This window comes from Paramormyrops kingsleyae, chromosome 13, assembly GCF_048594095.1.
Source record: "Paramormyrops kingsleyae isolate MSU_618 chromosome 13, PKINGS_0.4, whole genome shotgun sequence".
In the NCBI taxonomy this organism is placed as follows: Eukaryota; Metazoa; Chordata; class Actinopteri; order Osteoglossiformes; family Mormyridae; genus Paramormyrops; species Paramormyrops kingsleyae.
In genome coordinates this window covers 5,903,472-5,926,898 of record NC_132809.1, presented here as the reverse complement: position 1 = coordinate 5,926,898, position 23,427 = coordinate 5,903,472, and the positions used below count along the sequence as shown (strand labels likewise).

General features: G+C 39.3%; 1 protein-coding gene and 1 pseudogene across 4 annotated transcripts in view; one reads left to right on the top strand and one right to left on the bottom strand.

Moving 5' to 3' along the window:
• The window catches only part of LOC111835305 (cadherin-11-like), an 89,323-nt gene extending 67,734 nt beyond the window's left edge, over positions 1 to 21,589 (top strand). For 3 of the 4 annotated variants that reach the window (XM_072698084.1, XM_072698082.1, XM_072698083.1), the window contains 7 exons: positions 10,034 to 10,221; positions 13,762 to 14,015; positions 14,161 to 14,297; positions 14,609 to 14,730; positions 16,867 to 16,984; positions 17,719 to 17,970; positions 20,508 to 21,589. In XM_072698084.1, coding sequence (XP_072554185.1) covers positions 10,034 to 10,221; positions 13,762 to 14,015; positions 14,161 to 14,297; positions 14,609 to 14,730; positions 16,867 to 16,984; positions 17,719 to 17,970; positions 20,508 to 21,004 — 1,568 coding nt within the window. In that variant the 3' untranslated portion in view covers positions 21,005 to 21,589. The remainder of the gene's footprint in view (positions 1 to 10,033; positions 10,222 to 13,761; positions 14,016 to 14,160; positions 14,298 to 14,608; positions 14,731 to 16,866; positions 16,985 to 17,718; positions 17,971 to 20,507) is intronic. The other variant, XM_072698085.1, reaches the window with a different exon arrangement.
• On the bottom strand, positions 5,722 to 6,446 carry LOC140578272 (uncharacterized; annotated as a pseudogene).
• Positions 21,590 to 23,427: the final 1,838 nt, after the last annotated feature.

Below are 23,427 nucleotides of genomic sequence, written 5' to 3'. Positions count from 1 at the left end.
ACAAGTGCCCCGCATAACTGTGCCCAAACAAAGCCCGACAAGTGCCCCGCATAACTTTGCCCAAACAAAGCCCGACAAGTGCCCCGCATAACTTTGCCCAAACAAAGCTGACAAGTGCCCCGCATAACTTTGCCCAAACAAAGCCGACAAGTACCGTACATAATGTTGCCCAAACAAAGCCGACAAGTACTGTACATAACTTTGCTCAAACAAGGCCGACAAGTGCCCCGCATAACTTTGCCCAAACAAAGCCCCGCGTAACTTTGCCCAAGTGAAAGCCAAAAGCGCTGCATTACTTTGCACACTTCAAAGCTTGACAAAGGCGATGCGGAACTTTTCCCAATGTACCACAATACAAGTGTTACCAAAGCAAATGTTAATTGTAATTTACTGAATCACGGAATTATAAAAATCTATAGAATAAAAGAGTAAACTGTAAATAAATGTACTTATGTCGAGCGTTGCATCCTCTCCGCGCAAAAAAGCGTCCTCCTCCATCGAATCAATGGATAAAAGCGACACTTTCTTCCCCCGAACCACTCTTCAAAATCATCTTCTGTGCTTTCTCAACAGTGAAAGTCATCCGAGCCATTTTTCTTCAGTCAAAAAAGTTGTTGTCCAAAAATAACTGGGTAAACTCACGGAGACTACGTGCGTAATGCGTAATCGAGACACTCCCACAAATACTGCACCTGCAGATAATAAGTTGCGCATTCATGTCCCCAGCGCGAAAAACAATGCCCAATCAGCACATCCCATACCATTTTGCAAACCTTAGACACACCTCTATTGGATGAAGCAAATGACACTGTAATTTGATGTTCATGTCAAAAGTTTATTATGGTGAAACATAACCATGGGCAAAGGTTCAGTGCGTAAAAAATAATGTGCTAGCAGGGAAGCAGAGCATATATCTGAAAAAATACTTGACAATGAAGGATTACAGTGATTGATTTATGTACATAAGAGATCAAGCTTTCAAACGAGGGTAACTTTGTCATTTTATTCATTGGTTTTCTTCTAAAACTCCGAAGATAATAAACATTGGACGAATGTACAGAATGCCGACTGACATTTTTCCGCGATGAGTGAGCAAGCTATTTCAGAGCATTACAGTCATATTTATGGAAAAATACGTGTTTTGTCTTAATACTGTGACGGTTTATGAATTATTGGCCGTGAAAGAAATAGTTTGAAGTGCTTAGTTTTCATTTTATTAACACTTATATTTTACTTCCTGACACTCGACCCGTTTAAAGATGGCTACCATGGTCATTTTATTTTTACTTGTTACAAAAAAACCATGGCACAAAAATTGCGCAACTTTCTACAGATATTATCTGAAAGGTTTTTTGTAGTGTAACAAGCCGTTTTTGGTTGATTTTGTTCTTTTATTGAACGTCATTTTTTTTTGTTATTGAAAATTTGGACGTATGGACGTTCGTAACATAAATCAATCACTGTAATCCTTCATTGTCAAGTATTTTTTCAGATATATGCTCTGCTTCCCTGCTAGCACATTATTTTTTACGCACTGAACCTTTGCCCATGGTTATGTTTCACCATAATAAACTTTTGACATGAACATCAAATTACAGTGTCATTTGCTTCATCCAATAGAGGTGTGTCTAAGGTTTGCAAAATGGTATGGGATGTGCTGATTGGGCATTGTTTTTCGCGCTGGGGACATGAATGCGCAACTTATTATCTGCAGGTGCAGTATTTGTGGGAGTGTCTCGATTACGCATTGCGCACGTAGTCTCCGTGAGTTTACCCAGTTATTTTCGGACAACAACTTTTTTGACTGAAGAAAAATGGCTCGGATGACTTTCACTGTTGAGAAAGCACAGAAGATGATTTTGAAGAGTGGTTCGGGGGAAGAAAGTGTCGCTTTTATCCATTGATTCGATGGAGGAGGACGCTTTTTTGCGCGGAGAGGATGCAACGCTCGACATAAGTACATTTATTTACAGTTTACTCTTTTATTCTATAGATTTTTATAATTCCGTGATTCAGTAAATTACAATTATCATTTGCTTTGGTAACACTTGTATTGTGGTACATTGGGAAAAGTTCCGCATCGCCTTTGTCAAGCTTTGAAGTGTGCAAAGTAATGCAGCGCTTTTGGCTTTCACTTGGGCAAAGTTACGCGGGGCTTTGTTTGGGCAAAGTTATGCGGGGCACTTGTCGGCCTTGTTTGAGCAAAGTTATGTACAGTACTTGTCGGCTTTGTTTGGGCAAAGTTATGCGGGGCACTTGTCAGCTTTGTTTGGGCAAAGTTATGCGGGGCACTTGTCGGGCTTTGTTTGGGCAAAGTTATGCGGGGCACTTGTCGGGCTTTGTTTGGGCACAGTTATGCGGGGCACTTGTCGGGCTTTGTTTGGGCACAGTTATGCAGGGTTAGGGTTAGAAACAAAATGTTTCTTATGACCCATAAGTGGTAATGCATTTAGAAAGAAAGACGCTATCCCAAAACACTGCTAGTTACACTGCGGCCATTTTGGATAGGTTTTGGATAGGTTTGGCACAAGTCGTGTGAATAAAATATAGATTTTCCTACAAATGTGTGGTGATTTTGTGTGACAAAATGTTACTTATGACCCATAAGTGGTAATGCATTTAGAAAGAAAGACGCTACCCCAAAAAACACTGCTAGTTACACTGTGGCCAGTTTGGATAGGTTTTGGATAGGTTTTGGATAAGTTTGGCACAAGTCGTGTGAATAAAATATAGATTTTCCTACAAATGTGTGGTGATGATGTGTGACAAATTGTTACTTATGACCTATAAGTGGTAATGCATTTAGAAAGAAAGTTGCTACCCCAAAAAACACTGCTAGTTACACTATTGCCATTTTGGATAAGTTTCAGATTAGTTTAGGTTAGGTTTTGGATAGGAAAGGCTCCCAGTTGCACCATTTGCTCTTTCCTCCGTAAAACCTGTTGGGCTGCATCAAATGATATGAAATTGGGCACACATGTAGAAAACAAGTTTGGGAACCAGATTTTTAAAATTGGACCTATTCCATCATGTAGTTTTTGAAATATTTACAAAAATCCAAGACACAAAGACAGGTTTTTGTATTTTTCCAGCTGTTTTTGTTATATTCGCATGTCCATAAATTATACACAGGTTATTCATTTCGTTATTGAACTTCCTGCAATCAATTGTAAAGGGGTCAACTTTGATTTTAGGTATCAGGCATGTGTCTGTGACTTTTATATCTGAAGTTATAAGGTAATTATTCCAAAGAGGGAAGAAATGCCCCCCCATGCAAGGGGCCCCTGGTGCCCTCCATAGAGTTAATAAGTAGGCGCTGTATTTTCACATGAGCAATGCCATTTTAGAAATTGGGGGGCGCGGGCGTTAATATTTTTGAGGTCTATACCTGTTCATTAACTATACACACACATACATACATACGTATTCATACATAGACATACATATTTTTGCTATATTTTTAAAAAGACAGTAAAACTTCATTATTGGACAATTTTTATTTAACCGCCATGTGCAAGAAATAAGAGGGTCCATGGGAAGGTAAAGACATCACAATACACAGTGCAGGCAAAATGACAAGAGTTTATTATACATTGTTGTACAGTATTAAGCATTAACTGGTTGCGTTTGGTGCTGGGGTGTTCACTACCTTGTAGCAAAATGCTATGTACGTCTGCATATAATTTAGGGTTCTGTGATGTGCTTTACCACTGTAAATGGCACACAATCACTTTTGACACCGCAAGAGCCACTTTCCATACTGTTGTTTTGCTTTTTCACTCTCAAATTTCACATTCCCAAGAATCTTTACATCTCAATGAATCGTACTGTGTTGTGATGAGTTGGTAGAACAGATGATAACCTGGGTCAAGCCTGCACGTAACGAGGCAGTATGTAACTGGCGGTCATTTGTGAAAATATCTAGCATGATCCTAAAATGCGGTATCTGGCTGGCGGGGCTGACTAAGTCTACATGCAGCTTTGTCGCGTAGTCATCAAACGCTCCACTTTCCGTTAACATGAGAAACACAAGCCTGAGCACTATACGGCGATCACGTAAAGGCATAAACTAAGAGGTATAACTCAGAAAAATAGCAATACAGACAACTTTTAAACGGCACAAACTATTGCGATCGGTTTGGTCGAAATCAGACGCAAATGGGAGGGGGGACAACATTTCAAACATTAATATTTCAGAAACTAAAGCAGCACAAAGGACAGTTTTACCGGCACAAACCAGCACAAACGCAGTACATACGATTGCGATCGGTTTGGTGGAAATCAGACACAAATGGGGGGCTAACTTCACGCTGGTGTCACGTGACCATGTAAACAAACATTAATATCTCGGAAACTAAAGCAGCACAAAGGATAGTTTTAACGGCACAAACCAGCACAAACGCAGCACACACGATTGCGATCGGTCTGGTGGAAATCTGACGCAAATGGGGGGCCAACTTCACGCTGATGACGTCACCATGTAAACACACATTTATATCTCAGAAACTAAAACAGCACAAACAAAAATTTTAACGGCACAATCCGGCACAAACGCGGCACATACGATTGAGACCAGTTTGGTTGAAATCTGAAACATATGGGGGGCCAACTTCACGCAGGTGCTGCACACACCGAAGTAGTTCTTGTTTGTTCATTGGCGTGGGAAAAGGCGGTTCTAGTGTTATTAGGAGGGTAATAAGCGTTACCTGCAAGATCGCTATTTTTATTATAATAATAATTATAATATAATTATTATAATATATTAATATTATAATTATAATTGTTTTCATTATTACTTTATTTTACTTGACACATCACATCTTTAAATTCTCATCCTTGCATTAGAACGTAGACCAGTTAATACTGATCGATGGTATCTCATGCTGCGTCATGTTTTAAAATTACTACACACTGAATATTGAACTGAAGCTTGACATAAAAAAATTAAATCGCAAATCAAATCGCAATCGCACTTTCTGTCAGAAGAATCGCGATTCAATATTTTCCCCAAATCGTGCAGCCCTACATTTAACTAACGTTTAAGTAGCGCTACACTTATTTTGCGCATATAAGGCGTATTTTGATTGGATGAGCGCCAATGTCTGAATCACAACAAAATGCATATGAATGTCATTTATTGGTTACATTTGAAGGGCGCGAAAGGTGAAATAATAATAATGTTGCATTATGGAACGTTACATTGTGTGTCATGGATACTTTTCGCTCCAAATCTCCCGACCACTATGTCGATCTGAGACAGCAAGACCAAGACAGCGAGACCAAGACAAGACCGAGGGATCCGAGACCAAGACAAGACCAAGACCATATAACGTCGAGACTGTGAGAAGACCAAGACAGCGTAAAAGTGGTCTCGAGACATCCAACTCTAGTCTATGCAACTATATTTTTGCTTTGGTTGTAGACTAGTTGAGGTGTCATAGCTTCTACATCATACACATTTCAAGTATTCTCTGCTTTATGCTACTTTGCTTTCGCAAAAGACCTACATTAGCGCCTGTTTTTAACAAATTTACATTTACTGCATTTGGCAGACACCCTTAGCCAGAGCGACTTATATAAGTGCTCAGAAGTCTCATCAGTGAATACATTCTAATACTCGTTCAATAGAACCTGGCTAAGAATACTATCACTCTAAAAAATCTGTTGGCAAGTAATAAATTTTTTTTCTTTTAAATAATTATGAGTATAATCCTGAAAGTGCTAATCCAGGTATTTCCGAAAGAGGTAGGTTTTTAGTCGTCGTTAGAAGGCACCCAGTGACTCAGCTGTTCTGATATCTAGTGGAAGTTCATCCCACCACATAGGTGCCAAAACAGAGAAGAGTCTTAATGCATGTCGTCTTTGAACCTTGAGAGATGGTGTGACCAGTTGAGCAGCGCAGGGTGAGAAGTTCTTTTAGGTTTGAGGGTGCTGTACTATTTTTGGTTTTGTAGGCAAACATCAGTGTTCTGAATCTGATGTGAGCAACTACAGGAAACCAGTGGAGGGAGTGTAACAATGGTGTGCTGTGGGAGAACTTGGGAAGGTTGAAAACGAATTGGGCAGTTGCCTTCAGGATCAGTTGCAGAGGATGAATCGCACTCAGAGGCAGACCAGCTAGGAGTGAGTTACAATAGTCTAGTCTCAAGATAAGAGATTGAACAAGTACCTGAGTGGCCTGCGTGGAAAGAAATAGACTAACCTTTCTGATGTCGAAGAGGAGAAATCTACAGGAGCAGGAAAGATTAGCAATGTGAGACGAAAAGGACAGCTGATTGTTTATGGTTACAGGCGGCAACCGAAGGACAAATCATAGAGTTGTCCAGGGAGATCACATGATCCTAGTGTGGGGATGGATCAGCTGGGATGAATAGCAGTTCGGTTTTGCTGCGGGTAAGTTTCAGCTGATGAGCTGTCATCCATGATTAGATGTCTGCCAGACATGCAGAGATTCAAGTGGAGACTTTAGTGTCTGAAGGAAGAAAGGAAAGGATGAGTTGGGTGTCGTCTGCATAGCAGTGATGAGAACCCATGTGAGGATATGACCTCACCTACTGTAGATCTACTGTAGAGGGAAAACAGAAGAGGATCAAGAACTGAGCCCTGAGGGATACCAGTGGAGAGGCTATGTGGACTTGATGTGTATCCCTTCCATGTCACTTGATATGACTGGCCTTCTAGGTAGGAAACAAACCATTGCCATGCTAAGCCACAAATTCCAAGACTCATAAGTATGGACAAGAGAGTCTTGTGGTTGACTGCATCCAATGCTGCTGAAAGGTGAAGGAGGATGAGGACAGATGACAGTTTGGCTGCTCTGGCAGCATGTAGCTTCTCAGTGACAGCCAATCTCTGTGGAATGTGCAGCTTTGAAGCCAGATTAGTTCGAATCATGAAGGTTGTTCTGAGAGAGATAGAGAGACAACTGATTATAAACTGTGTTTAAGAAATTTTGAAAGAAAGGGAAGTCCTTAATGTGTAGTAGATGGGGTGAGAGAGAGTGTCTGACAGATTTGATCTATCTTCTCTTCAAAGAAGTTGGTGAAGTCTTTGGCGGTCAGGGAGGATGGAGCAGGAGTAGTTGACTTGTAGAAAGAAGTCATTGTAGCAATCAGATCAGATGAGAATTTGGACAAGAGTGTGCTGTAAGAAGACAGATCTGTGTCGAGTTGTGATTTATTCCACTACCTCTTAGCTGCTCTTAATTCTATTTGATTGATATGTAATGCATCCAATAGCCAAGGAGCAGGGTGAGCTGTTTTCCTTGGTTTGAAAGATAGTGGGCAGAGGTGATTCATGGATGAAGTAGGAGAGGAGAGTGTCAGTTGCTGACTCCAGTGGTACGGAGGAAAAGGAGTCAGGGTCCGGAAGGTATGATAGAGTGCAGGAAGAAACAGATGAAAGGGAGACAAAGCGGAGGTTTTGTTGAGTGGGGGAGAAATATTCATAGCTGGGTTTAGGCAGGGTTAGTTAGGATCATTCTAAAGGATACAAACTTATGATCAAAGAGGGGTAGCAATAATGTTAGAAGCTGGAGAAGGATGGCTGAAGGCCAGGTCCAGGAAATTTTCTCCTTTTTGTGTGGGAGAGTAGTTGTTGGATGTCAGAGAGAAGGAATAGAGAAGAGGGAGAAAGCAGAAGGAATGGAGCTTATTGAGGATTGAATTCTCCAAGAAGAGTGAGAGGGAAGAGACTGAGCAGTGCATCTATTTCTCCAAGAAAGTAATCTAATGGACCAGGAGGGTGGTAGATGAAAACGATGAGAAGGTTGATTAGAGAAGAAACTAAAACTGCATGGAATACAAAGGATGAGGTATTAAGATGGGACAGAGAGGGGAGTCTAACACCAATTTCGAGACAGCAGCAGACCTGTACCTCCACCCCTCTCAGTTTCTCGTGGAGTGTGAGAGAAAGCATAAACAGAGGAGAGAACTGCCAGTGAGTTCTGTGGGGATATCCAGGTCTCAGTTAGACCCAGAAAGTCAAGAGAGTGATGGGAGGCAAGGGCAGAGATGAAATCAACCTTCTTTACAGCAGACTGACAGTTCCAGAGCCCACCTAACACCCTTGTCCGAGACTTGGACAACAGGGGAGGGTAGGTAAGGTTGCTGGTGGTACGGCCTCTCGATTGTGGATTGGGTCTTCTGGGTATAAGAAAAATATGAGGATCGAGAGGTTTGAGGCACATGCCTGCAGTTCGGATTATGGCTGAAGTTTAAGTATAACTAATAGAGCTCTAACAGAGCTGGTAGCTAATTGCGCAAGAGGGAAAAGATGCCAGGAAGGGAAAGAGGAAAATGATGGCAGGAAGAGGAAGGATGCATGTCTGTGGCAGATACACCTTCAGTATATCTTACTAAGCCCTGCCCTTACGGGAGTCTGAAACTACCATTGATTAGTTACCTGAGAGAACTAATTGGCATAGACTAGCAAACACTTCAGAGTACTACAAAAACAGCAATACTAGTGGCTTTAATCTAGTTCCAACTGAGTCTCAGAGATCATAGCCAAAATACCGATTCCTACCTTAGCAGCAGAGAAAAAATAAACATCGGACAAGCGTGTTTTTCTGATTTCAGCTGTCCGCGGACAAGTGCAGTTTTCTGGAGAGAAAAAGAATTGTATGTGCTGTGCAGGGCACATTTTTACCACTACTTTCAAATTTTAAACATTTGGGTACGTACTTCGTGCAGAAACAGTCTACTTAGACATGTTCTTCATGTCTCAAATTGGTCTTCAATATTGTTTACAAAATCACGGCTGATTTTTCAAAGGGGAAGCACTCTTATGGTGTTACATAAGTATGTTACCCTACTATACTCAGCAAAAAAAGAAACGTTCCTTTTTCAGGACTGTGTATTTCAACAATAATGTTGTAAAAATCCAAATAACTTTACAGATCTTCATTGTAAAGGGTCTAAACAATGTTTTCCATGCATGTTCAATTAACCATAATCAATTAATTAACATGCACCTGTGGAATGGTCGTTAAGACCTTAACAGATTACAGAAAGTAGGCATTTAAGGTCACAGTTCTAAAAACGCAGGACACTAAAGAGACTTGTCTACCGACTGTGAAAAACACCCAAAGAAAGATGCCCAGGGTCCCTGCTCATCTGTGTGAACGTGCATTAGGCATGTTGCAGGGAGGCATGAGGACTGCTGATGTGGCTAGGGCAATAAATTGCCATGTCCGCACTGTGAGACGCCTAAGACAGCGCTACAGGGAGACAGGAAGGACAGCTGATCATCCTCGCAGTGGAAGACCACGTGTAACAACACCTGCACAGGATCGGTACATCCGAATATCACACCTGCGTGACAGGTACAGGATGGCCACAACAACTGCCCGAGTCACACCAGGAACACACAATCCCTCCATCAGTGCTCAGACTGTCCGCAATAGGCTGAGAGAGGCTGGACTGAGGGCTTGTGTGTTCCTGGTGTGACTCGGGCAGTTGTTGTGGCCATCCTGTACCTGTCACGTAGGTGTGATATTCGGATGTGCATGTTAATTAATTGATTATGGTTAATTGAACATGCATGGAAAACATTGTTTAGACCCTTTACAATGAAGATCTGTAAAGTTATTTGGATTTTTACAACATTATTGTTGAAATACACAGTCCTGAAAAAGGGACGTTTCTTTTTTTGCTGAGTATATTTACACGCTTGGAGATGCAGTCATTTTTTTCATGCCAACATTACGATGTAATCTGATGATTTTTCATTATAATCGATAACTTTTTTATATTATTGGTATGTTGTTATATATTGAGGAGTTAAGAAATGTATTGCATGACAACATCAATTTTGATGAGCTGTCTAACCCATAATGCACTGCGGTAAGCACGTTTTTCTCGCTATATGCATCGCGGATGAGAAATGAATCGTTTCTTGATTAAAACTGGCACAACAGGCCCTGAAAAACCTGACAATGAGGGAAAGAAAAGAAAAACAAAAACGGAATGCTCAAAATTGCAGGTCGAGCTGTCTGACATGAGCTGTAAAGTGATTTTAGCTCCCCCTTCAGGTGTGTACTCCATGTCCATCTCAGAAGATAAAGGTCTGGGTGAGGAGGTAGGCAGGCTGAAGGCCAGGGACCCAGACCTTGGGGAGAATGGCTTGGTGACATACAGTCTGATTGAAGGCAACAGCATGGACGTCTTCGAGATTGTCACAGACTCGGGAACCCAGGAAGGCATCATAAAACTGCAGAAGGTGAGGATCATGGAGGGGCAGATGATTGAACAGCTTTACAAATCATTCTCCAATGAATGGATTTATGAGTAAGTTGTTTGGTATTGAATTAAAGATAGATTTATCAAAACAAACATTTTACACATAAATAAAAAAAAAAGTTGTATTATCACAACTTCAACACATTTTGTGGCATATTACCTCATACAGGGGTATGTGTTTTCACACACAGGTATCAAACATATGAAATACAGTGGTACCTCAGAACTCGAAATTAATCCGTTCAGAACTCCGGATCGAATCCTAAAAACTTTGAGTTCTGATCAACTTTTCCCCATAAGAAATAATAGAAAACCAATTAAACCAAAAAATTACACTGAAATATGTTTTTTTTTAGCATTTAAACACAAAATGAACCAGACAAAACAAAAAAAGCATATACTGCACTAAACACATCTAAGCACATTTATCAAAACAGTAATTCTTAAAGTAAGAAAATAAATGTATCCAAACAATGTTAAAAAGAACAACATGTCCTGCCCCGATCGTCCGCTTCTTCCGTGTGCCATGCCCCCTTGTTAACCTCATGTAGAATCCCCATGTGATCAGCTCTTTCTGGTTGTTGTCATTAGTCCTCTGTATTTCGTATTCAGCTAGTTTAAACATGCACGATGCTATCACAGCGAATGCGAGGCTGAGACTGAAACGTTTCCGCTGAGAGACGTGCCCTGTGACTCATTTCCCCGCAAGCTATCTTAGGTCGGCGTTCACAGTTTGACTTCTGAGATTCAGATTGAGTTATAGGTAATTTTTTTTCGAACTGACTGGTTCGACTTTTAAGAAATTAGAGTTTTAATGAGTTAGAGAACTGAGGTACCACTGTACTAAATATTTGTACAATAATGTTGCACGGTACGCTTCAGTTGTCTCTGCCTGGTAATTTGCTCTCACGTCTTAGTTCTCTTGATTGTTCATGTTAATGAAGGTTAGATGAATCTCAAGTAAATATTACTTGTTGGCTTGCCATTTTGTTAGAGGCATTAACATCAGTTGGTTAAGTTTCAGCCTCATTTTGTAAATGGATTAACACACTGGTTTTAGTACAAGACACAAACTGTGTCATGCTTAACTAGCCACATGGATTTGTTCAAAAGCAACATGATTCGCATTTTTTAACGCATCTGTTTTTTAGATTCCTGAACTTTTAAAAAATAGGTTTGCAATTATGTTTTCTGTTTGTAGATAATCAGGGTGTTGAGACATCGTGCATCTCTTGTAAGAGGCCATGCAAATGTATCTGCCCGAGGGAGTTTCAGTCTAATTGTCATCAGTATTGCTATGCAGTGTCCATCTGTGAAATTTGCACAGCAGTTATTATTACAGTAATTAATATCAATGTAGGTTAATTGAAAGAAAGGCTCAAAAACAGTTTCTACACTGACATAACATTCCTACTCAGTAAAAATAAAATTTTGCTTAAACAAAATGTTTAAAACATACAGTTAATTTAGTTCCTTTAACAAATGTATATAGTTCTAGTGTAATTAAAACATAGGGTGCCATAGCTATTAGACTGGACAGCTAGGTTTTTATTATTATCTATTATTATCTAGGCTGGTTAACATAAATAACTACCTTTATTTTTTTTGTAAAGAAAATGTTTATAATAAGCTTGATACTAGTGTATAGTATAGTAAGTATAGTAAAGGATGGATAGATGTATGCATGTATAGTAAGGTCTAGAAATGCACATAAAATACTCCATGGAATAGAACCACGTGAAGCATGGTGGTGATCCAAAGACAGCTGGGAGTTTAGAGGTAAGGCTTAAGTTGTTGCCTGCACAGAACACAAAATAACATTAACTGGTAACTTAGATTTTAGAGAACTAACGATACATTCTAGAACTTTTAAAAATTATGTTTGCGAATATGTTTTCTGCAATGAGTTGGCACCCTGTCCTTGGTTATTCCCTGCCGTATGCCTATAGCTTCCAGGATAGGCTCCCAACCTCTGTGACACTGCAAAGGACAAGTGGGTATAGAAAATGGATGAATGGATGGATTCGTTTTCAATTTCGTTTTCTTTTAAAAAAATAAATTAAAAATGTTCATTTCAGGCTGCTCTTTTTGTTCCTTAAATTGGTTGGTTTGGTTCCCTGATTGAAAGGGGTAGTATTGAGAGGTGGAAAAAAATAATTTCAGACAATATATAATAAGGTGTTGTGTGTATAAGGAACACAAGGTGCAGAATCCAGCACTGTTGATTTGTCAAATGCCAGGACTGAGCATGTAACTGAAAGACATGCAGCTGTCTCCACCTGTGTCAGCATACAAAGGGGTGGGTGAGGGGGAGGGAGGGGGGGCATTATCACATTCATGCTGAATACAATAACTTTGATGCCAGACTGCTGTGCTCTGCAACAACAGCCTTTAGGTACACCTCTCACTATTTAATTACCCCTCACCGCTCAAAGTAAGGTAAAAATTAGAGTTGAAATTACTGACAGATTTGCTGAAGTTTAATCAAGTATTCAGTCTGAGCCGCAGGCAGGAGGCGCCGCTGGAATCTTAAGAGGCAACCTGACATTATTGTGGACGTTATCTGTTGATGATTAGTTTTAGCTATCAAATGATTTAGTGGCAGAATATAAGACTTAGAAGGTGACCTGCACTGTCTGGAGAACAGAGAAGAGAGAGCTTGTATTTCAGTGTTTGGCAGCTTCATTGAAATAATGTATATATATATATATACACACACACACACACACACACACACACACACATATATATATATATATATATATATATATATATATATATATATAGGGAGTGGGAAGGAGGGGTTCTGAAGTTTGCAACAAAAAAAATGGCAAAAGAAAAGGTCAATAGATGATGGATTTGTTGTTAAAAAGAAAATTCAAGTGATGTAAAAGAACTATATTTTCTTCTCTTTTTTTCCTAAAGAATATTCAGGATTCCTCAGACCTTGTAGTTGCAGTTTATTTTGGCCTTTCATGATTCACACATGACAATATATGTAGTTCTTGAAAGGCTGAATAATGTGTTGTATGTGGACGGTCTTAAAACAAGAAACCTATGAAAGGATGTTTGTTTTGGAGCAAGCCACACACGCAGTTAAATTCTATATCAACAGCGCCCCCTGGCTCCTCACTGCAGTAGTTGAAAATGTAAAAAAAAAAAATTACCATAGTCTGTTTTCACACGCATTAATATTATTCTGTTGTAAAAGCAGACTTCCCTAGGCATAATTAGGGTAATATATAGATTGTACTATTCTGCAGCTAAATTCTGCTGTGACCGTGAAAAGTTTCTGATCATCAGAAGCATAACAACTTTCCTGGCTGGGTTTTATTGTGTTAAACCATCTATTTGTAACAGGTACTCCCATTCTCTCAAGTTTTTATATATATATATATATATATATATACACACACACACACACACACACACACACACACACAACCTGCAGAGAAACGTGTTATGGTGACTGATGTGGTGTGAATGATTTGTCAATGTTTGGTCTTTCGCCCGATGGCAGGCCGTCGATTTTGAAAGCAAGCGAGCATACACCCTACGGGTGGAGGCATCCAATGTGAATGTGGACCCACATTTCTTCGCCTGGGGGCCCTTCAAAGACACGGCTACCGTGAAGGTTACAGTGGAAGACGAGGATGAGCCACCAGTCTTCACTGCATCTGGCTACAACTTTGAGGTGGAGGAGAATGCACCAGAAGAGACCATTGTGGGGCGGGTCCATGCCAAGGACACGGATATGGCCAACAAACCCATTAGGTATGAACCCCATTGCAATCATTCCATCATAAGTTTGCATCCGTCAACAAAGTTCAGGCCTCAAAAAAAAGCTCCATCACGGCTATGACTGGCTAGAATTGTTAAGGGAGACATGTTAACATCAGTGGATTCCTTTCCTCTATAGGTATATGATTCCCCGCTACACTGACCTGGAACGATTCTTCAGCATTGACCCAGAATATGGAATTATCAGAACAACAAGGCCACTGGACCGTGAATCTTTGCCTTGGCACAACATCTCTGTAAGCGCCATTGAAATCGGTAGGTTCGCAATCTGACTGGTAAAGTCCAGATTGACATTGTCTGCTTCTATTGTGTTTCTTGATTTAAAAAGCAGTTCCCATACCAATAAAAACTTGATGCTAAAAATTCATAATGGAACAATAGTAGCCAGGATTATAAGTATAAACAATTTTTCCATATTTCTTTTAACAATGTAATAGACATATCAGTGGTATCTCCTTCACCCCATAAATGGTAATTTAATGCTATATTTATAAGATAAATAAATCAGCATCTTTTAAATTCCAAAATGCAAAAACAACACAGTACCTAACTATTGCTCTCTACAGGTGGCCATCATCAGGATGCTAAAGTGCGTGTCAACATCAAAGTAAGAGACGTGAATGATAATGCTCCTGAACTGGCCTCACAAAATGAAATTCTTTTGTGTGAAAATGTAGCATATGGCAAAGTAAGTATTTTACTGTGCATATTCAACTACTGTAAAAGCAAACAGAAACTGCAAAAAATGAAGCTAAACAATGCTTGTGCTAAATGTGAGTGATCTTATATAACCATAATATAGATACTTTATTTATGGACACCTAGCTAGTACCTGGCAGAAATTACTTTTGCCACCATTTCAAGGATGTACTTTTAACCTTCACATTTGGTTTAACACGTCTCACCACTCTCCTCCTACCTCTCTCATTAACAAAGTATTTTGTCAACCACAGAAATATCATTGACTGCTTTTTCTTCATTATGCCATTCTTTGTAAACTCTATCCAGTGAAGTGCATGAAAATCCCAGGAAGATGCCTGTTTCTGAGATGCTAGAACCAGCACGTACACTACAAGTCAAGTTTTTGCACACACTGAGATTTAAATGAGCAAATTGCATTTGCTCAATTAACATTTACTCAATCAATATACAATCAATATTCTTTGCTAACAAAGAAATTCACAGTATGCTCACCATTTCAGTACAGTTGTACCTTGGTTCTCGAACTTAACCCTGGATCTGGATCGAATCTTAAAAAGTTCGAGTTCTGATCGAATTTTTCCCATAAGAAATAATGTAAAACCAATTAATTGGTTCCCGGCCCCCCTAAATTACACCTAAATATGTTTTTTTTTTTTTTTTAGCATTTAAACACAAAATGAACAGGATAAAACAATTTTCTTAATGGCTTCCAAAAAGATCTTATCCCAACATTACCCCTGTCCTGCCCCGATCGTCCGCTCCTTCCTTGTGCCACGCCCCCTCGTTAACCTCGTGTGGGATCCCCATGTGATCAGGTGTTTCTGGTTGTTGTCATTAGTCCTCTGTATTAAGTCCGCGTTTCAGTTTGCTTCCCCAGTCCGGCCATTGGGTGCGTTCGACTTGCTTACAGCGCTGGCTTAAAGCAACGCATTCTGATCCTGACGCAATGCATTACGGTTAGATGCATTGCGGCCTCTCACCCGGCTGCACAAACTGGAACCGCGACACACCTTTGCCCTTATTGGCTGAAGAGTTTAGTTACATGCATGACGTTTGTATCCCAGGCAGTTCCGATACGTAATCTGCTATTTCTCCCGAATATCACCTAAAGCAGTGAGAACTGGTTTTCAGTTAATTTACCTGGTAAAATAAAGTTTAAATAAATGACATAAATGCTCTAATAGTACACGAAAGTTAGTGGTTTATTTATTGTTAGTTACTATAATGTTGCGCTGCTTTATTTGGTTAATCGTCCAGTCTGTGAAGGCGGCATTCAAGTAAGAATTGCATTGTAGTATGACTCATTTCCTGGCACGTACAATTTATATTACTGTAGGTCAGCGGTCCCGGTTCGACTTCTGATATTTAGATCGAGTTCTAGGTCAAACTGGTTTGTTCGAGTTTCAAGAAATTCGAGTTCTAGTGAGTTCGAGAACCGAGATACCAGTGTACCTTTATTAGAAAGAAAATGTCATATCTTTGATTAATCAAAGTTACCTCCTCTAGCAATTATATCAGCAGAGAAAATTCAAGGCATTCTTTCTACAAGGGACACCAAATACTGCTCTGCTTCAAGGAATGAAGCAGTTAACTAGTGCATTTAAAGTTAAAGAACAGTCTAGAATTTGACTATGCCTGTTACATACTCTTTCCATGTTATAAAGGAAACTTGTTTTATTTGACTTATATTTTCATTTATTGTTGTTCACTCAACTTTCCAATGCTTAACAAGAATAAATAATCTGCAGTTTATGAAATAAATGGAAAAGTGGTAAAAACCTGTGATGTGCAAAAGTTTTTGGCTGGTAGTGTATTGCACCAAGAAACATGTTAAAAATTGCTTTATCAGACAGATGTAACTAATACACTGGCTACTTAGTGTAGACTATGTACTTGTGCCAAGCGTTTAAACACATTTTTTTTTCTTTATATTACATATCGACATAAAAAGTAAAATAAATGAAAAAGCTGTAGTTTAGACATTATATCCAAGAATGCAAGGGAAATAAGAAAACGAGGGCTGGATGGTGCATAAATGCTTTCAATTTATTTGGTTTCATGGAACAAAAAGGATGTGAAGACACTTGATGTCATGATGTTTCCACTCTGCTCCTTATCTCAGATGATCGAGATCATCAGTGCCTTGGACAAGGATGAAATGGCCTCACATCAACATTTCCACTTCAGCATTTCCCCAGAGGTCACCGGCAAACAAAACTTCACTGTCAAGGATAACCGAAGTGGGTGGGCAACAGTGTCGTACTGCAGCATGCAGCCCAGAAATGAAGGGCTAATGGATGCCCGTCCTGTTTAGCAATTTCAAAAGGGAGATATATAAACATTGTAAATTATTTATATATTCACATCATACCCTCTAAATAATAAAGCGGCCATGTCAGTCATGTTTCAAACAAGATTAATTTCACATTATATGAAACAACATGTTGCGAATGTTGGTTATTTTTTTTTAAATTTGTGTCTTCATATAAATGAGAAGATTGAGGTGAAGGCCACAAAAAAATGATGCGTGACATAACTGAAAAAAGATTATAACCCCAGGAAGGAGTTATTTATCTTATGTGGTGGAATCTTTTCCACCTTGTAACAATTTAGACCTTAAATACAGAATCTTTCCTTAAAGTAGCCTTAGTTATTGAAAATAGTTTGAATAATGTCATATCAATGACAAAATATATTGCAAATTTTCAGTAATTTATGCCCCTTTTAAGAAAACTCGTCATTTTGGAAAGACCCTAAAGAATACTGACAATTATTAATTTATTTTTTATTTCACCTCTAGCAATGTCCTTGTATTAACTAAAAAAAACAGTCTTTCTCAACCTTAGATTTCACATTCTTCCATGAGTTTCGAGTCTGTCCAAAAGCATTTATCATATGTCATTTGATTCACTGCTCTGTGTCCTTCATGTTATGCTGTAAAATACCTTCACTCTCTCCCTGTTTCTCACCACAGACAGCACCGCCAGTCTCTACGTGACCCGGAAGGACTTCAGCCGGACGACCCAGGATGTTTACCACCTGCCAATCAAAATCAGCGATAGCGGCAGCCCTCCCATGAGCAGTACCAGCACTGTGATCTTGCGAGTTTGCAGCTGTGATGCCAGGGAGACCATCCTCTCCTGCAATGCACAGCATTTCATCCTGCCAGCGGGACTTAGCATGGGCGCCCTCATCGCCATCTTGGCCTGCATTGTAATCTTGCTGGGTAAGTCGCTCACCTACATCCCGCTGCTTCCATTTCACCCAGGAGGGGTTGGCTGCCATTCTGAAATTGCTAAGGAGTAATTAGTCCAAATTAGTCCAAACTATGCAAGAATCACCTGACGAAGAAGAAGTTATATCACAGTGTAAAATGAAAAAAAAAATAGAAATGGAAAAAGGTTGAAAAAGGGGCTACCAAAATTATGTTTTTAACTGCAGTAGTGTTATGTAATATGCTTCTATATTTCCTCTTTGCCCCGTTAAATATAACTTAATTCAATTTAATTATGGTTTCAGTTTAGTTTTATATTATCTGTAGAGGGCATTGCAATATGAACACAAGACAGTACAACAACAACAACAAATTTATTTTTGTATAGCGCATTATCACAACATTACATTGTCCCAAAGCGCTTTACAGCATCCCCACCCAAAGCCCCCAGTGAGTAAGCCATAGGCGACAGTGGCAAGGAAAAACTCCCTAGAAGGAAGAAACCTTGGGAGGGACCATACTGGACAGTAGACATATCTCTGAAGTTATTGTGTGTAATATTCCAGTTTGGACCCCAGATTGACTTTGGCTTGGTGTGGTCATTCTGGATAAACTGGCCAGGGGTGCGTTTCTCGAACAACGACGGAAGTTAGCATTAACGATGCATCGTACTATGGTAGTTCAAACTAACCAACATCCAAACAACGACTGTTTCCTGAAACCGTCGTACCACAGTAGTATGAACCACGTCAGTTAGTTAGGACTTCCGTAGTTGGAACTACAGTGGTTCCAGCGCTGATTGGTCAGACGCATGGCGAACCTACCGTAGTTTGAAATACAATGGTTACAGCGCTGATTGGTCAGACTCACGGCAAGTCGTGCGCAACAACTAACAAAGTACTTTCACGTACTTTCACAGCCGGTTGGGTACAAAAACTCGCGAACTGTGTAAAATATATAATAATCACACACACACACATATATTTTTTTGTGTCATCAATTTCTGTCAGTCACATAACGCCAATAATATGAAAATTAGCAATCGCGCAAAAATAATGCGACGCTTCTTGGAGTGATAAACAGAAGAACTTTTAGCTATGACACTGCATTTTTTGAAAGACGCTCCATCTGCAATTATGTTGATTGCAGTTTATTGTGTTTCAGTCACACTACGACCACTTACAAATTCCTGGTCCGACATTGTCACTTACAGAATGTTAGTGGCTGACTGGAATATACAGGTGCATGTAATATCCAGACATTACAGACGTAATTTCCCGAGTACAAAGGCATGGATTCGTATCTGACCGCTGTAGTGTCATTCTACTCTTCCATTATGGCAATGACAGCTGTCAGTGAATAAGGAGTACTTCATCAAAATGCTGTACTCTTTTCTAAGGTGACTGTTGTCCCTCTTAAGTTATGTGTGTAATGAAGAAACTGCACAACACCCAATGGTCTGCATAGGGCTACAAATACACACATGTATACACATACAAGGGATAATGATTTATTATTATTATTATTATTATTGGGTTTTATTATTTTCTTTTTATTTTATTAATGTTTTTATTATTATTATTTCTCGTTTTTGGCAAGAAATAATAAATATGGCGAAGTATACCATATGAAATATGGTGAAGTGTACCATATGGTACACAACAATATACCAAGCAATACACAGTAACTGCATATGCCACTACAGGGGTGGGCAATCTTATTCAGAAAGGGCCGGTGTGTTTGCAGGTTTTTTTGGGATAACAGTTCGATCAGTTGCTCAAACCCAGTTGTGCGACCTCTTCAGTCGATCGGTCCTCTTAAGTTGCAGCGAAAAGCTTCGTGCCTAACGGCCCTTTCTGGATAAAATTAGCCACCCCTGTGCTAATCAATACTTTACAGTCTGAGATTTGTCCCTGTTGCTCACTAGACAGTTACCGTACTTATGACCAGAGACCCACACAACAATTACGTTTCAAACTACATTTTCAGACAACTTAACATTATATGTGATCGTAAGGCTAAATTATTCTTTATTATGTATTAAACATTATTACATTTCTTACTTACACGGTGACCATACCCTTATTAAACTGCATTTTCCAACATCGCTGACGAATAACACCTGCGTCGTTTAACGATGCATCGTACCACGTAAGTCCGCAGTATCGTTACCTATGTAGTTTGAACTATGGTTTCGAGAAACACTTGTGTCGTACTTACATAGTTCGAACGACGGAAGTTGCTAACATAGTTAGCAACGATGGTTTCGAGAAACGCACCCCAGGTTGATTGAGCCCCTACAGTAGTATACCTCCAGTTGACACCTCCAGTTTTCAGAATGTCTGATGTGGGAAGGTACAGAATTTCTATAGGATCAACTTTACTGCCCAAATGAGGCTGTGTCTTGGTCTGAAGAAAATAAAAAGAATTTGTCTCATCATGCAGTCACTGTCGACACTTTAGGACAGTTTGCTGCACTTAAGTCTCACAGGATCATTCTTTTCAGAATTAGGAAACAGAAATTGATACCTCCTCCTCTGTTGTTGCAGCCATTGTAGTTTTATTTGTGGCGCTGCACAGGCAGAAGAATGAGCCCCTCATGGTATTTAAGGAAGAGGACATTCGGGAAAACATCATTACGTACGACGACGAGGGTGGTGGCGAGGCCGACACTGAGGCCTTTGACATCGCTACACTACAGAACCCTGATGGGGCCAATGGTTTCCTGCCTCGGAAGGACATGAAACCAGAGCTGCAGTACCCAGTTCAACAGAGGCCGGAGCAGGCGACTAGCAACGTAGATGTAAACTGCTTCATCAGGAACCACCTCTGTGATGTCGACAATGACCCCAATGCCCCGCCGTATGACTCCATCCAGGTGTATGGTTATGAGGGCCAGGGCTCTGTCGCTGGCTCCCTAAGCTCCCTGGAAACCACCATGAACGACTCAGACCTGAACTATGACTACCTCCAAATCTGGGGACCACCATTCAAAAAATTAGCCGATCTCTATGGCACCAAAGACTCTGTCAACAACAAATTGTAACAGAGTTCCAGTGGTCACCCTTCTATGAAAAAGAGCCTATCATTTTGCTATAACTAAACCTTAAATTTATTAGTGGAAAAAATTATGTGATTTTAAGTATCGTTATCCTCATAAGGGGCTAAAGTTTTTTATGCAGTGTAAAGATGGACAGCAAAAAAATTTTTAGATGGATTTGAACGTAATCATATACAGCCCTGCAGGTCACCTTCTTGTTGCTTGGATACAGCAGGTTAATTGATAGAGACCCCAGGTCGGAGAGGCAGTTGAAATCAGAAGAGCAACCAGTTCGTACTGTGAATGAGTCAACAACTGGAATTAGTGAAATTGCTTTCAGTTATATACAGAACACCAGATCACATACCAGATCACATCTCTATGTCCATTTTACAAAGCATCTTTTATGAGTTTGTGTGTGTAAGAGAGAAAATGATTGTCCACTCTTTCCAAATGAAGTATCTATCACAACAAGCAAGCTGTGAGCTCTGATATCGCCTTAAATAATACTTATTTTTTGTTTGTCGTAACTGGGGGATTATATACTGCCTGAAATTCAAGTACCATATAATAAATATGAAGTGAAATGTGCTGCTGTGTCTCCAGAACATCAAAATTACACATGCATTATTACAGAAAATTGTTTTCTTTATTATATTTTACAGGAGCACCATTTCACTGCATTTTATATAACTGAAATTATTTAAATCAAGAAGTATTTTGAACTGATTTCACATGTGAACCAAAAATTGCATGTGTTTGTAAAGGTAACCAGCCCAAAATGGAAATGTAACTACATTTAAATTTGTAGTTTGGTCAAAAGGCAATTCCAGTGCCAAATATTACTATAGAAAGCTAATCCTATAATCGTACTATTATGTTACCATATATTTTAGTGTTGTCTTTTATTGAATGACAATAACACAATCCCTAGTGAAAAATGCTGTGAAACAAGGTGCTCCTGGATTACTTTTGATTCTTTATGTTCTTTTGTCTTCACCCTAGACAGAAAGGATCGGTATGTCACATAAAAAAATCTAATTTCAATGTCAAATTTATGATTCCTATTTCTAAAATACTTTTAAAATACTTAATTAAAAAAAACATATTTTAGTATATAGAAACATTAGTATTTCTGTGTGTAAGGCATTGAATCACAGCTATGTTTTATGAACATTGATTGGACGATTGCCCTAGTATGTGCTTCAGTCTAAGAAGCAAGAGTTTTTTCAATAAACCTTTTATAAAACATGGTGTTACTCAATCTAAAATTGCATTATATTCTTAGTCCAGGAATTCCAGTCTATAATGCTGTCCTGCTGGCAAAACAAATAAAATTCACTGATTTTATATAACTAATTAGGATTGGGGGTGGTGTACATGAACATAAATGCACACACTAAAGTACACATGCTCTGAAATAAACATTATTATAAAGGAAGGCTTATTTCCTCTGCATGGTTTTCTTTCTAAGTAATGGGTGCCATGCATTTTTAAAAATTACATGAGGGCAGAATTGTGGCTCAGTGGGTCATATTTTAGTCTGATACCTCCCGTGTTGTGGGTTTGACTTTGAATTTGCATGCCTTTCACCATATTCATGAGGGATTCCTCCTTTATAGCTCTGGCCATAGCTTGGGTGTGCATATATGTGCCCTGTAATGGATTGGCATCCCTTTTAAACTGTCCATTGGCTAAATGATTACGGAAAAAGGATGAATGAGACATTTCTTAATGTCTTTCGAGGAAAGAATTCAGCATATAAAAATTTGTTAATCTGTGGACATTTGTAATCCAGAATCGCATACTTGGGGTCAATAAAGTATATCCATCCATCCAGGAAATAATATGGATAAACTTGATTCACATCAATTGCCAGTACTTATGAGGGTCAGACACAAGACAACTGTGGCATGTCAAAATGACTTTGTTGTTCTCATGCAGGTCAGATACATGGCTGCAGTAAATGTCACTGACATGAAATGACTATACTTATGAGATCAGGCAGATTGTAACATTCTATATCAATCAATCAAACTTAAGCATTTAACATTTTTCTTCATAATGGTGGGAAGATGGATGAATGAATGGATAAAATTTTTTACAAACAAGTTTTTTTACAGAGCACTTCAGGGGGATTCACAGTAATTTTTACAAATGGAACAAAAGGACATGAAAAGATGGATGGATTGATTTATTGATTGATTTCAACAGGCATACTTCCCCTAGGGGAAACAGAAGAAATGAAAAAAAAAATAGCATTGATAGTTACATTTGTCAGGGATCTGGGCGGCTTTGGCACGAGGACAAGGCATCATGCAGGTGGGGAACAGAAATGTGCACTTGCGGCTTACGGGAACAGAAGGGGTTTATTCATGAAAACAGAAAAACACTAGAAACACTAATAAAACAAAAACAGACTACGGGGG